Raw genomic sequence first — 14,226 nt, forward strand, 5'->3', positions numbered from 1 at the left:
GCTGAGGACAGTCATCCTGCGCAGAGTCTATTTTGCATTTCCCGTGATCTTCAGGCGGGCCGCAATGTGATCAGTCTCAGCCAGGTGGCCAGACAGAATGTGAACAAAATACCGGGAGGAACCACAGTAATTACAGTACAGCACAAGACGGATCTCTGAAGTATTTACTAGAAAACAGGCTGACAACAGACAAGGTATTGTCTAACCACTTTTTAATAAAGCTCACTCGAAACTCGAAACAGCCGTGGGATTTGGTAAATAATGTGGGGTGTGCAGGGGAATCAGGCTTCCAGTAAGTCAAGGTAATGGTTAAAGGGTTTGAACTGACACAGCACTTCGAAGTATTTGAACTGGATGGGTGTTTGCATTGGGAAATGCATCAAAGTTCACTTTACGCTACTGGATTTTGCCTTGGGGTGGAAAACAGATACAGCACAACAGCTGCCATCAGTGCAGAGGTAAGCCTTGATGCAGCTTCGCACATCTCCCACACTGGTTTCCAGAGGTACAAGCTAACAAACAGAGCTGACTTTTTCGTAAGTGCAAGGTAGAGAACTAAAGTAAAAAGGATGCAAAAGGGGAAATGCATACTGACCTCCATTATTCCAATAACAATTTGAGGGTCATCAGCAAAAATCGAACTGGCTTTTGCACTAAAACAAATTGCTGTTGTCAAGTAAAAATTATTGTATTGAGGATTATTGTATATTTTATACTAACATGTAATTTTTGTTTAATACTTAAAAAAAAAAGATGCCATATGAATATGTCATATGGGAGCAAAATTAGCAGGTATTTCTGATGGTACAGCTGAATGTTCATATTTGTCAAACTCAACTTCACTATGTGAAATGTCTTCATCAGAGCTCCCATGATGTGGTTTCTCAAAGTTGTGGCAGCATCATGCCTCCTGCTGTCCCCAAGTTACGCGGGGATCAAGGACATCAAGCTGCACTTTGACTTCATGGAGCAGAATCAGTCGCAGCCCGTGGATCCTCGGAGTCTCACTGAGGGCAAGGTGCTGGATGCAGAAGCCATCCCGCTGGACTATCATAAGGAGAACACCGTCACAAACGACCTAGCATTTGATGGGTTTGAGGATGAGGACTACATAGACTTTGACAAAATCCTGTCAGAAGATGACTACAGCGAGGGTGACGAAATCGATGACATCACCATCCCAGACACAGAGATCTCCAATGAGCCTTCTGACCCCAAGGTCCGTCGGGCCCGACTTTTGCATCTCTTTAACGGGAGGTCTCGCATTGAGCGGCTCAACATCGTAAACGCCCGCTTTGGCTTTAGCCTCTACCGGAGCTTGCGTAACCACATCAACCAGACAGACAACATCCTGTTGGCCCCAGTGGGCATTTCCATAGCCATGGGCATGATGGACCTTGGCACAGGGCCTAGCACCCATGAGCAACTCTCCAAGACCCTCGGTTTTGCCGACTTTGTCAATGCCAGCGTGCACTACGAGGACATCACAGTCCACAAGCTCTTCCTTAAGCTCACCCATCGTCTCTTCCGGCGGAATTTCGGCTATGTGCTACGCTCTGTCAACGATCTCTATGTCAAGAGGGATATAACCTTGGAAGAGCCGTTCAGGAAGGATATGAAGACATATTATTTTGCTGAGCCACAAACGGTGGACTTCAAAGACCCAGCCTTCCTGGGAATGGCTAACCGGCGTATCCAGAAGCTGACCAAGGGCTTGATCAACATGCCTCTTAAGAGCGTGGATCCCAACATGGTGATGATGCTCCTGAACTACATCTATTTCAAAGGTATAAAACTCCCCATAACAGTCCACTCATCCAGTAATGAGTAGCTTGTCGATGGACCACAAGCAGCTAAGTAGCATGTATTCTGCTAAAAAACAGATCATTTTAAGCTATAGTTAACTTCTATTAAATAACATTCTATGGCTCACTGCAGAAATAACTACTTGCTGAACTGTAATAAATGAAATCATTTAAAATGACAAATTTTCTGACAGGCAACTGGGAACAAAAATTCTCAAAGGATGCGACATACTACCGGAACTTCCACATCAGCGAGAAGAAGTATGTGAGGGTCCCCATGATGCAGAACCGGGGCAACTACCAGGCAGCTGCTGATCACGAGCTGCAGTGTGATGTCCTGCAGATGCCGTACATTGGCAACATCAGCATGCTGGTAGCTCTACCACGCAAGATCAGTGGCATGCGCAATTTGGAGAAGGAAATCTCGCCATCCGTGATTAAAAGGTGGATGAGCAACATGACCAACCGGTACGTCGTTCTGCAGACCACCTTCTCAATGAAGGTTCACAGTACCACCTAAGATGTATAAACACAGGCAGAGCCTTCCATTTGTTTAAACCCTATTGCACTAGTGTAATGTATCTTACTTTGGTGATAATTTTTTCTTCTCATCAGAACACGGGAAGTTGTTTTTCCTAAATTTACTCTGGAGCAAAATTATGATCTGATTGAAAATCTCAAAGAGATGGGAGTCAAGGACCTATTTGGAGAGACAGGAGACTTTTCAAAGATGACATCTGAGAAAATTATGATCAACTGGGTAATAACTTTAAAACTTCCCAAGTGTGTTTTGTAAACAGCTCTAGTAATTTACATTTTATGTTTGCTGTATATGAAAACTATTTTTCTTTGAAAGCTGACTTGTTTGCCTAGTTTCGATGTGAAAAGCTTCCAATGCAGCAGCTGATTGAAAAATTCCTTCCATCTCTGCAGTTCAAACACCAGGGAACAATCACCGTGAACGAAGAAGGCACACAGGCAGCATCGGTGACACACGTTGGCTTCATGCCGCTGTCCTCGCAAATCCGCTTTGTGGTGGACCGCCCATTCCTCTTCCTCATCTATGAGCATCGCACCAACTGCCTGCTCTTCATCGGTCGGGTGGTGGACCCCTCCAAGAACTAGCTGCAACCTTCCAACATCACCCTCCAGCCCCTTTACGCTTAGCTGGCACCATCACAGCCTGCTGGCTGGCAATCTTGCCTGAGAGTAAGGTGACAAGTTTCTCAATTCTCAAAGCACCTCATGCTAGGAGCTAATAAAAGAGCCACAGTGCAAAACACTCTGGGAGCAGGAGTTCAACAATGACCTAGTCAATGTCATACAATTTTTACCAATGTAGTAAAAAGAAAGTATCGTGCAGGACAAATGTGTTGATTCAGTTACTTTATGTCTAGAAATAACTGCATTTGTTCTGTATGTTGTATAAGCAGATTTAAGGATTTTAATATAAACTGTGTATATAAAATAATAGAATTACAAATCTTTAAACTAAATGTTTTGTGAAATGCATATATATCCCAGCAATAAACAATAGCCATTATAGGAATTCTCTCATTTCTAGCAACATTAACAAGAGCTGCCTGAAAAGTTGACACCAGCATGGCATTATTGACTAAGTCCTATATTGACTGTCCAGAGAGTCCACATATTATGAAGGCTGAGTAAATATTTGTTACGATAGTTAAAAAGTAACCAAAAGCACAAAGTTAACTGATTTTAAAAACTTTATAAAGAGACTGATGTAGGTTTTTTTGGTTATAACACTGGATTTAAATTCATATTTCAATAGTACTTTTCTTAACACTTCTAATATATATTAACTCAACATTATGACCAATATTAATAGCATGTGATGGAAAAAAACACTTAAATGCTCACAAATTTTATATTAAATTACAACCTTGAATAAAAATGCAATGATATGCTTTAAATCCATCAGATTCATGGACTGAAGCTGCTGAAATTAGAGGCTCCATGTAAGCAGCAGAGCAGGCTTTAGCTCACAGACTCGCCTACGAATGTTACTGGTGGCAAAGGGCGGCATGGGCCACCTTCCCAAATGCAGCTAGGAGTCACACAGAAGCGCTGGGTGAGCCAGAGCCGGAAGCAGCACTGCTATCAGCCAAAAGCACGGCGGCACGGTGGTCTTACCACAGCTATTACAGGAATGAGCACACCCAGATTCCCAGCACTGCTGGACGCCTGGAAGAAAAGCAGTGAAAGGACCAGTATGATTCATGTAATTAGCCTAGAATGCCCAATAAGGATGGACCAATATAGTAACTATTCAACGATTTATACGCATACGGGCTGGCAGAATCCTTACAGACCAGAAACAAACCGTGCTGCCTATCACAGCCTTTCTACTTCAAAGGCTGATAAAGATTAAACACACATACAAACCAGTGCTTAGTTAATATTATTTTCCGACTACTTAGAGGGGATGGGATTAAAGAGAGAAGCTTTTATTCATTAAACTTCCATTCATTGGAGAAAACTGGTACAGTATCATGTCAAAATTCTGTGCCCTCATGACACACCATGTGAGTAACGTCACTGCATCTGACCGGGGGGCCTTGAGTGTGGGGTCCTTGTCGCTGGGCTTGAGTAAGTCCATGCCCACCATCACACACCATGTGAGTAACGTCACTGCATCTGACTGGGGGCCTTGAGTGTGGGGTCCTTGTCGCTGGGCTTGAGTAAGTCCATGCCCACCATCACACACCATGTGAGTAACGTCACTGCATCTGACCGGAGGCCTACCTTGAGCGCAGGGCCCTTGTCGCTGGCCCGCTCACTGGCTCTCTTGCCCTCGAGGCCTAACTGCACAAACAGCTCCAGCAGGTTTACCAGGAGCTCGTCCACCATCTGCTCTCCCTGGAGGTTGGCGGCGATGTTGGCCAGGGCGTTAATCACGGCCAGAGAGCAGTGCCTGCTCAGACATCAACACAAAAACCAAAAAGCACACACAGGATCCCTTAAGAGAAGCTGCACTGCTGACTGATCAGACTCACACTCTTCCATCCAGCACATTGTCAAGGTCAGGATATCGTTACTGTCATCTTCAGCTATATGCTGCATGGGTCATATGTGGAGATACAATTTTCATCTCATTGGTTGTAGCACAAAGAAACAATAAATAAGATAAATATGCAAGACATTTAAACATGAGAGAAAAATGTACTTTAAAAAATTCAAAAGAATTCTTGGGTCCGAACATATGAAACCAAAGCATTAAACACGATCAGATTAATTACTTTTATGAATTTATTTTAAACATTTTAAAAACTGACTAACAAAATGGCCCAAATCAGAAAAGCAATCAGACAGTACCTGAGTTGTGTGGATGATTAAAGCCAGATCCCTATATTTTATGATGCTGCTGTTCTAATGTCAAAAAGTCAAAGTTCTAAAGGGTTGGTGTGAAGCATCACCTGTATCCGTGGTCCTTATAGTCCTTGGTGGCAGAGTAGACCACGGAGCTGGCCTTCACACTTATCTGCTGGAACAGGTTCCACACCTCTTGGTAGATGTATTGCTGAGGGGATTAAAATGAACAACTAATAAATGCCAGTTTAGCCGAGTTTCCCCATAAGGTTTACATAATATTTAAATCTTCAAAAATGTTTTCAAGAACAACAAAGAGCAGTAAATTTAAGGTGATTTCACCACTTTTATAAAAAGACATTAAATCTAGATGTTAAATTTGATAAAATGACAATCTGCATGATGATCCTATAGGGGGCAGTATATCAAACAGATTGTAGGCCTCCTGTGAGCATGTCGATGCATATAAATGTACACGGGGGATGAACCCACATTGCCGGTGATGACCATGCAGCCCAACTGATCCACTATAAGCACATCCAGCTGTGATGGTGGCTGGCAGAACTTCTGCTGCAGGATCTGCAGGATGGGCTCCATCACACGAGGCGTTTCCCGTAGCGCCACGGCAATGTGGCCCAGAGCCCGGATAGTGTGGTCCGGGATCAGGTGGGCGTCCCTGCAAACGATCACCATCAGGATCACCATTAACATCTGAACCAGAAGCTGACAGATGGACGGGGTTGTCGGTCACGCTCACTTATCATTCTCCTGGGATATGTAGAGGCGATTGGACAGGCCCGCCAGGAAGGCCTCCACCGTAACCGGGTCTGCAGTAAGCCCCGCCTTCAGACCCCTGGGGAAGGAAACGGTAGCTTCAGCAAGAGAAAGACCAACATAGAAGCAGCATAACAGAGCAGACAGACCTAAATTATGTCTCCTCTCCTCGAAGAATCAGGCTGCTATACAAGAGAGAAGCTTCAACACAGCCAAGTCCGCTCCAGAAGAATCAGAGAGGCTACCTGCAGATGTTGTCAATGGAGATGTCCCTCAGCTGCTCGTACATGGAGGGCTGGCCCTTCTTGTTGGAAAGCAGGTTCAAGGTGGACTGGGAATTCTCATTGGTGATGCTTATCTTTATGTCCCCAGTGCCTGGAGAAAGATTCAGCCAAATAAGAGTCTGAGGTTTAGTTCCACTTGAAAGCATATTCATCAAGTTCCAAATAATAATAATAAACTCAATAATTGACACCAAAACCACAAACGGATGAACAGCTACCATGTGTCTGACAGCCATTTTCCCAGAATGCACCTCACCTGTGCTGTACTGGCTGTGGTACTTGTAGAGCTTCACTAGCACAGGAGAGGGTACCACCAGAAAGTCACGCAGGCACATGGTGACAGAGTGGGCCACCACGGGGAAGCGCTCACACAGCCGGCCCAGGCCCTGAACATCGCCACCACCATCATCATCATCATCATCATCATCATCATCATCATCATGAACTTACTATAAAAGAGCTTAATTTCTTATCTAACACAACTACAACAATTACAAAAATTGTTCTGTGAGAGGAAATTGCCAGTAAATTCCTCTCCAGTTAAACTTCTCTCTCTACAGCCAAATTACACACAATTTAGACATCTCATATCATATCATAGATATTTGTTGAGACCTGCCAAATTATGACAAGCATTAATGTCAACTATAACAAACTACAACTCTGAAACATGTCCCTGGTTCAAAAGTTTAACCATCTGTGACAGTTACAAAATTAATTGTTGCAGTCAATCTTTTTCCCCCACATACACACAAAGCGTGAGAAAATATCAAGTGAGGAAATGAGCCACTCAAAAGCTTAGGACTGCGTGCTCACTGCAAGCACGCAGGGTAATACATCACACTTTCATTCTCCTCATGCCCATGGCAACCATCATCATACAGGCAGGGAGCAGCACCTGTAAGCAGCAAATGAGCAGAGGCATGTGAGCGATAATGACTTTGCTGGATGTCTTGGACTGGAGCTTCTCAGACAGCTTGGTGCACAGGTTCTCAGCACCTAGGAAGGGGTTAAACAGTGACGCTGAAGTCATGGCAGTGGAGGTGTGCCGGAAAGAGGCAGACAGAGGGAATAACGCTACCTCTCTCGTATTGCACGTCACACCAACAAATAACCTTTAAGGCTTTACATAACGAATTCAGTGCACTGTATTTCATTCATTCACTGTCCCTCAGAGTAAGGTGACAGGAAACCACAACAAACATTGAGCACTACATCATCATGACCAATAATGAGATTCCTCGCTAGAAGAGTATGATCTGGCCTTATGGGCCAGTGCTAGATGGCAGACAGGGGCAAACCCCAAGGCACAGACGGTGAGGGGGAATGGAGATACCCTGCTCTTCCTTGACTGCCCACACCATAAGGTCCACGCAGGCAGCGTTGGCCTGGCAACGCAGCTTCAGTGGGCTCAGCTCAGTGTTCACGCGCTCCACGTCGTGCAGGATCTTCTGAAGCTCCGACTGGCTGCTGCTGAACTGTTCCAGCACGAAATCATGGACCTCCTTCACGAAGGAGGTGGGCAAATCTGTCAGGAAGAGAGCAGGGAAGATGGAGACTCAGCGAGCTAAGCCAGGAAGCAGCACCTACAGCGCAGGACAACCCTCTGAGGTCATGGACTTCCATCAACCACTCCCACCAAATTCACAAAAAAAAAAAAATTTATGATCTGCTCTATAAACTGGAAAAAAAAATGCAGTGGCTTACGGAAATTAGCATTAGATGCCCTTTAATATTTTATTACATTACATCACATGTATTTATTTTTCTGACAGTTTTGTGCAAAGCAACATAAGTGAGAGAAGCCTTGGGTCAGAACACTGGATCGCCCAGCAGCCAGCACCCCTGGTGCATTTGGTGTTAAGGGCCTTTTGCAAGGGCCTTGCAGTGATAGAATTACTCAAGCCACAGGATTTGAACTCATGACCTCCTGGCCACTGACACAAATTTCTAACCCATTGAGCTACACACTGCCTCCAATAATTATTGTATTACATTTCATAATATAATATTATATTATATTGCAGGATGTTTTTTCCTGTTAGATAGCTAACATTTAAAAAGTGACAAAAAAGGCAACGCATTCACTCATCATAAAAACAACAATCCTGTGTTATTGAAAAGAAAATGCAGTTTTTGTAAATCTCAAAACGTTGACTTTGATGCACTGCTTAAGAGAAAAGCCATTACACATTTAACTGAGCCAAAGGGCAATTGCTGGTTAGGCAAGGTTAAAGGCATTGATTTAATGCTGACGTCACCCTAAGACTGCTATTTAAAAATGGGGTGGGTACCAGCTGCAGAACAAACTGCAAGATGAATTTCTGCTGTAAAACACCCCGCTGTATAAATCAGCAAAAACTAAGCTGATTGAAAAAATATAACCAGCTAAAAATATAAAAGTTTCAGACATAAAATAACCACAAATAAATTACAGACGTTTTATCCAATAAAAAACAAGCATAAATAATAAAAAAAAAAATACAAATCAAAGTAAAAAGGAAAAGGAAATGCTGAGTTAACATCAGCATCTCTTACCTTTCATGCAGTACAGGGTGTCCCGCAACATTTTAAACATGTCCACGTACAGAGGGTCACTGAAGCTCTTATAATGCAAATCAATCCCAGGATTTTCCTACCCGCAAAGAACATGCTAAATATTAACATTCCATTTTAAATGTTTTTTTTTTTGCATTTGTGATGATAAAAACAAAAATGACACACCCCTATGACAACAGCCATCATGGAGTCCAGACTCTTCAAAAAAGACTCAGAAACAAACCGCTTCACCTGCAACAGAATAAAAATATATATATATACAGATAGCAAAGAATGAATCCTGGTTTATTTGTATTGCATGTTCTTCGATTGCAGAGATCTAATTCTGTAAACCAGGGGTAGGCACCCCTGATTCTGGAGTACTGGTATTCAGTGGGTTTTCTCTTCTGTACTGTCAGGAAAAAGGGTACACAAGGAACAAACAATAATGTACCCCCAAATGTAAAAAATGTTCCATTTCTGTACCTTAAAAATACTTACAGCTAGGGTGCAGATGGCAGACCCTTTAGGGTACAGCGCCAGTGACAAGTCATTATACCCTCAAAGGTACAAATTGGTGCTTTTTTCCCCTGACAGTGTACGAGTGTTACCATCTGCCTGAGATCAAGTGTGGTTCATCAGGAACCAGGCAGGATGAAAAACCTGCTGGATTCCAGCCTCCAGAATCAGGGTCACCTACGTCTGCTATAAACGTTTGTCCCAATAACAGTAATCTCAAACAAGAGGTGAACACTTGCTGCTTTTCACTCAAAATCTGCATCATTATTTAAATAACTGTGTTCAATTTAAGCATTAAATAATGTTTAAAAATTCTATTAAGTTACTTCACCACCTTAAAATGATAGCTGAGTTCCCCTGTCTAATGCCAGAGGCAGCCATTACCCTCCCCAGTGTGGTGCTGACAGACAGAGAGCCTCGCACCATGTGCAGCAGCAGCTTCAGCACGGGCAGCGGCACGTCAAACTCCTTGTTGCTGCTTCCCATGAAGAGAGGCGACACAGAGAAGCTGGAGCTGATTGTGGAGAAGTAATATTCGGGGTCTAAGGCACTGCCGTCGGGGAGATATGCTCCTAGGGGACAGGGCAGGAGGGTGGGGGGCAGGTATTACACAGCTGAATATCATATCAAGAAACATACAGGGAGTTACAGAGAAAATGACAGCCATAAACCCCAGATTATCTGAAAGACCCCATTAAATCAAACACACACCAACACTGTGATCCCGTCTATTATAATTTTATAACACAAAACAGAACAGAAACAACATATTCATTGGTTCCCAAATGCAGAAATGAAACATTACTGTGTTAATCTTGCTGGGCTAAGAGTCTAACCAGTGAGCACACCTGAGGGCATCTTTGAAATTTATGAAAGGAAATGTATCAAAGCAGCACCCTAAATCTGGATGGCTGTCAACTCACTGCACAAAATGAATTTTGAAAAGTACATAATCCCAGATAAAATAAGGTGGTGTGGTAACTCTTACGTATGATTACTCCTAAAGGAGACGTCCTGTTTCCTAAAGGCAATATCGTACCTCTATCTGTCCTGCGCCCATAATCTCTACTGAAAATGATTGTTTGCCATTTCAAAGGAACATTTCAGTCAGAATCCCTGAAATAATATCTATCCAAAGCAGACATTAGCCCTTATCTGCCGTACAGTGTATTCCCCATATGCATTCAAAGTACAACATATCAAATAAAGACCAAGAAGCTTTATTCTGGTCTCTGTCTGAAAGCTGCCATATACACACTATAATAAAATATTAAAATCTTTTTCAAACAGTATGTTTTTCCAAATTACAGAGGCTTTCCAAGGTCAATGACTGCCATGTAGTTTTATTCACCTGAACATCTGTGCCAGGAAATCAATACATCTGTGCATAGCTGGTTTTAAATAATAAAAGAGAACAAAGTACGAGACGCGCGCCTGTGCTGCACACATGACTTTACCTTCAAAGTACTGTGCGGGCGGGACAGACGGGGAAATGGGCGACGGCCCTCTCCGTTCAGGACTGAGCTGCAGATGAGGAATAAAACAGAAATCCTCTCATTCTTAATGAACATTTCAAACAAAAATTAGATAAAAAGACACAGGTGACAAGAACATAAGAAATTTACAAACGAGAGGAGGCCATTCGGTATATTCCAAGTATATCGAACAAAAACAATCGACACACTAAATAAGCCACAGTGACAAATCTGAAGCCTGATATCAAATCTACAGGGATTAACAGAGCAGCCAGAAGACTAACACTGACGTTCCCAGTTGGCCTCTGGAAGTGCAGGTTTCCTTTCCACCCAATCACTCCTTTTTCATTTCTTCCCCTATTTTTCTACTTAAACTCACATTCAGTACTGAGTTTAAGGTGAGCAAACCCCTGATCGCCTTGACTGCTCCACTGCTAACTCTGACAGCCCTCGCACCATGAGAGACTCTAAAGCAGGAACTAGGATGGAGTGTGGCTCTGCGGGTTAGCCTTCCATGCCAGTGACCAAGTCCCATGGTGACCAGTGTGATTGCTCCATTGGGCCTTTCAGCACAAATGCACCAAGGACTGGCTGCCAGCTGTACTGTGGCCTGGTTACCTGGGAGAGGCTGGAGACGCTGCCCGTCTTGCGCTTCAGAGAGTCACCCTGACATACTGTGAGCAGCGAGCTGGGGAGAATGGAGCGGAAGTCGTTGAAGGAGCGCCGGCGAACGCCCTCCATCTCGTCTGCCACGCGGGGGGGCTTCTGGGCCCCCCGCGGGAAAAGCTTGGACAGCAGGGACTCATCTGTGTTGCTGTAGCGGCCGAAAGCTCTAGCCACCCCCAGCAGACAGGGGACAGTGTACCTGCACAGGTACTCTGTGAGATAAGGCATCAGAAAATTAATCAAACAACAAGACCCTCTCGATCAGAAGATGCTTGGATGGATGGAGACGAAGGTCACATGACTATCAGGTGTAATTCCAGGCAATTAAAGGTTTATCTTTAGCATGCTTTCTGGAAAGAAATATGTTACACAAAGTGAAAAGGAAGTAAATTACCTTTGTCATGGTTCTCCGGTGCCTGACACATTTCCATCAGCGTCTGCATGAGGGTGATGACAGCTTCCAAAATCTAGCAGGGAACAGATCTAGCTCAGCGGCATATTGTAAGTGTGATGCTTTTTACACAATGACAGATGATGATGATGTATTATAGCATGTCTTTTCCTGACTGTGATCACCAGCTGCAGCACAGACCTGTCCACGAGAAAAGGAGTCTCTCTGGGCCACATCTGACAGCATAGTCACGAGACAGAAGCTAAAGTTCTCTGCTATGGGGAGTATTTCTGAAACAAAAAATAAAAGCAACACATGGTGTTAAATACCTTTGAGACCTGTGTAGTATCCTACCACTATAAAATGATCATCAGATACCTAGAATTTGTTTTAAACTATTTGAAATGGGGAAAAAATAAATGCACCCCTTCCTTTTCTTCCTGTGCTCTCCTCAATCCACTGCACACGAGGTAAGCCTTTCAGGAGACCAAGCAGGTATGGAACAATCATGTCTTTGTGCTGCAAATATAAATATACATAAATTGGTAACACTTTACTTGACAGGGCACAAATACTTAGTAACAACTCAGTTACTAGTGAAGCACAAATCATGAACAAATATAGTTGCTACTTGAGATAAAACATTCATTGCGATTACATAATGATGAGCAAGCACGAGATCAGTATTTCACTAGTGTTATTCATTACTTGCTCCTTTGGCAGATCCTTAGTAGTTTACAAAGGTTTAAAAAATTAACAGATATAAATGCATATAAATATACATAAAATAGCAACTGATTAGGATAAATCATGTCTCACAATTCATTAATGATGAATTAACATGAGATTAGTATGCAACTAAGACTTAGTTTGTGGTTAATTAATATATAAGCAATGGCATAATACGACATTATTTGTGCCATGTCAAGTCTTCCATTAATTATTTTAAAAGAGGGGTAACATTAATTTACTTCAACAAAAAGCTAATTTTTGTCTTAAAGGGTTTTCCTGTAGATCACGTTTAGTGAATGCAATCTTGAGCTATCAGTTTGTGTGAAAGCCATCACCTCTAAATCCGATTCTAGCAGAAATATTCCCAGCGCAATCACGGCATCTCGGCGCCGCTCGTCCAGCTGGAAGACGCCCCGCGAATCCACGGGGCACATGCATTGCAGCTTCTGGACCTGGGGGCAGGCAACAATGCATCTTAGCAAAAATGAAGCCGAAACACTTATATAACCTGGTCTAATTGTCGGGTATTACGCCAGGCTACATTATCAAGCTGTCAACTTGAATACTGTATCGTTGACGTATTATTGATGATTGTTGTCGTCGGACTGGGTTTAATTGAGGTGATTTATGGATAACAGACTTAAATTCAAGATGTCAACACTCTAAATGAATGCCTGTTGCATATAAATATACAAGTCCGTGTAGAATGCTTAAGTTTTTGTGCAATGAAAATATGACACCATGAGGATTCTTAAAGCCTAACTTAACATTAAGTACCAAAATAAAATAATTATAAACCATTATTTGGCAGAAACACTAGAAACATGCAATATTCAGATTACAATCAATTAATATCATAGTCGTTAGCAATTCATTAATTTTACGTTAACTAAAAGTAGGTTCAGGGAAACACAGCTATGAAATGAAGAACCTCTATAATATTACCGTCAGTCATAGCACAACATATCAAAGTAACACAACAGACAGACAATGCGAATAATCAAATCTCAATCAAATTATGGTAACATTTGAAATAGTTTTATACTTATTCCGAAATACAAAGGATATTTGCTATCTGACTCGCTAGCAAAGCAGACAGCAGTTGTAAGGGAAACAACTGGTGCCACATTCTCGTACTGCGTATGCCAATTTATCCCAACATTGGACGGCTAGACAAAACGCAAACCTTTTCAACCGGAGAAGGTCGGTGTGCTGCCAAAGACCGAGCAAGGGATAATACTGTATTAAAGTAAAATCCTCTCGGTCCTCCCCCTTTCACCGACATTTTCGCCTCTCCATCAAAAACAGGAAAACCGACGTAAAAAAGCTAAGAGGACGAGGAAGCCGCATTACGGAAAGCCTGACAGTCCAAGAAGTGCGAAAAGGACTGTCGCGTTACGAAGTTCAAAGACCCATTCTAGCTGCTGGTCGTCTAGCAAGTACCTTTCCTATATTCGGGGTCAGTATTTCAATAGTTATTTTCACATTTATATCCAAAAGACTAATAAACAGAGCTATCAGAATAGTATTTCTGTTTTTCACATGATCGGATTTGACTAATTAGCTGTTATTTTAGGTTGTTATAAGAAGCAGAAAGTTATTGTTGAAATCTGACCAATTAATTTAAAAACATACCAGCAGTTTAGTGTACATTTATGAAACTACTTAGAAATGCTAAATTAATTCGTATGAATTGAAATGTTGATTGCCAT

General features: G+C 42.5%; 2 protein-coding genes across 4 annotated transcripts in view; one reads left to right on the forward strand and one right to left on the reverse strand.

The window, feature by feature from the left end:
- pi4kab (phosphatidylinositol 4-kinase, catalytic, alpha b) overlaps window positions 1-13,877 on the reverse strand; it is a 41,110-nt gene extending 27,233 nt beyond the window's left edge. For 2 of the 3 annotated variants that reach the window (XM_023832240.2, XM_023832239.2), the window contains exons 1-19: window positions 13,701-13,872; window positions 12,850-12,966; window positions 12,208-12,301; window positions 11,984-12,072; window positions 11,786-11,858; window positions 11,344-11,603; window positions 10,708-10,774; window positions 9,674-9,822; window positions 8,918-8,983; window positions 8,732-8,828; window positions 7,530-7,721; window positions 7,092-7,192; window positions 6,450-6,579; window positions 6,155-6,284; window positions 5,893-5,988; window positions 5,628-5,811; window positions 5,243-5,346; window positions 4,572-4,740; window positions 3,960-4,010 (exon numbers count right to left, since the gene is read on the reverse strand). In XM_023832240.2, the coding sequence (XP_023688008.1) occupies window positions 3,960-4,010; window positions 4,572-4,740; window positions 5,243-5,346; window positions 5,628-5,811; window positions 5,893-5,988; window positions 6,155-6,284; window positions 6,450-6,579; window positions 7,092-7,192; window positions 7,530-7,721; window positions 8,732-8,828; window positions 8,918-8,983; window positions 9,674-9,822; window positions 10,708-10,774; window positions 11,344-11,603; window positions 11,786-11,858; window positions 11,984-12,072; window positions 12,208-12,301; window positions 12,850-12,966; window positions 13,701-13,799 (2,268 nt within the window). In that variant the 5' untranslated portion in view covers window positions 13,800-13,872. Of the gene's footprint in view, window positions 1-3,959; window positions 4,011-4,571; window positions 4,741-5,242; window positions 5,347-5,627; window positions 5,812-5,892; window positions 5,989-6,154; window positions 6,285-6,449; window positions 6,580-7,091; window positions 7,193-7,529; window positions 7,722-8,731; window positions 8,829-8,917; window positions 8,984-9,673; window positions 9,823-10,707; window positions 10,775-11,343; window positions 11,604-11,785; window positions 11,859-11,983; window positions 12,073-12,207; window positions 12,302-12,849; window positions 12,967-13,700 lie in introns of all 3 variants that reach the window. The other variant, XM_072709120.1, reaches the window with a different exon arrangement.
- LOC140587715 (heparin cofactor 2-like) lies at window positions 429-3,348 on the forward strand. The gene is made up of 5 exons (XM_072709254.1): window positions 429-458; window positions 865-1,787; window positions 2,000-2,273; window positions 2,421-2,565; window positions 2,739-3,348. Exons 2-5 carry the CDS (start codon window positions 872-874, stop codon window positions 2,928-2,930), a joined length of 1,527 nt encoding a protein of 508 aa, XP_072565355.1. The 5' UTR covers window positions 429-458; window positions 865-871; the 3' UTR covers window positions 2,931-3,348.
- Window positions 13,878-14,226: the final 349 nt, after the last annotated feature.

Source organism: Paramormyrops kingsleyae, chromosome 2 (genome assembly GCF_048594095.1).
Source record: "Paramormyrops kingsleyae isolate MSU_618 chromosome 2, PKINGS_0.4, whole genome shotgun sequence".
NCBI lineage: Eukaryota > Metazoa > Chordata > Actinopteri > Osteoglossiformes > Mormyridae > Paramormyrops > Paramormyrops kingsleyae.

Bases quoted from the DNA above. Each gene is read 5' to 3' on its own strand.
- LOC140587715 (XM_072709254.1), top strand. From the start codon at position 872: ATGATGTGGTTTCTCAAAGTTGTGGCAGCATCATGCCTCCTGCTGTCC. The intron at 1,788-1,999 runs GTATAAAACTCC...ATTTTCTGACAG, and splicing joins GAACTACATCTATTTCAAAG to GCAACTGGGAACAAAAATTC. The intron at 2,274-2,420 runs GTACGTCGTTCT...TCTTCTCATCAG, and splicing joins ATGAGCAACATGACCAACCG to AACACGGGAAGTTGTTTTTC.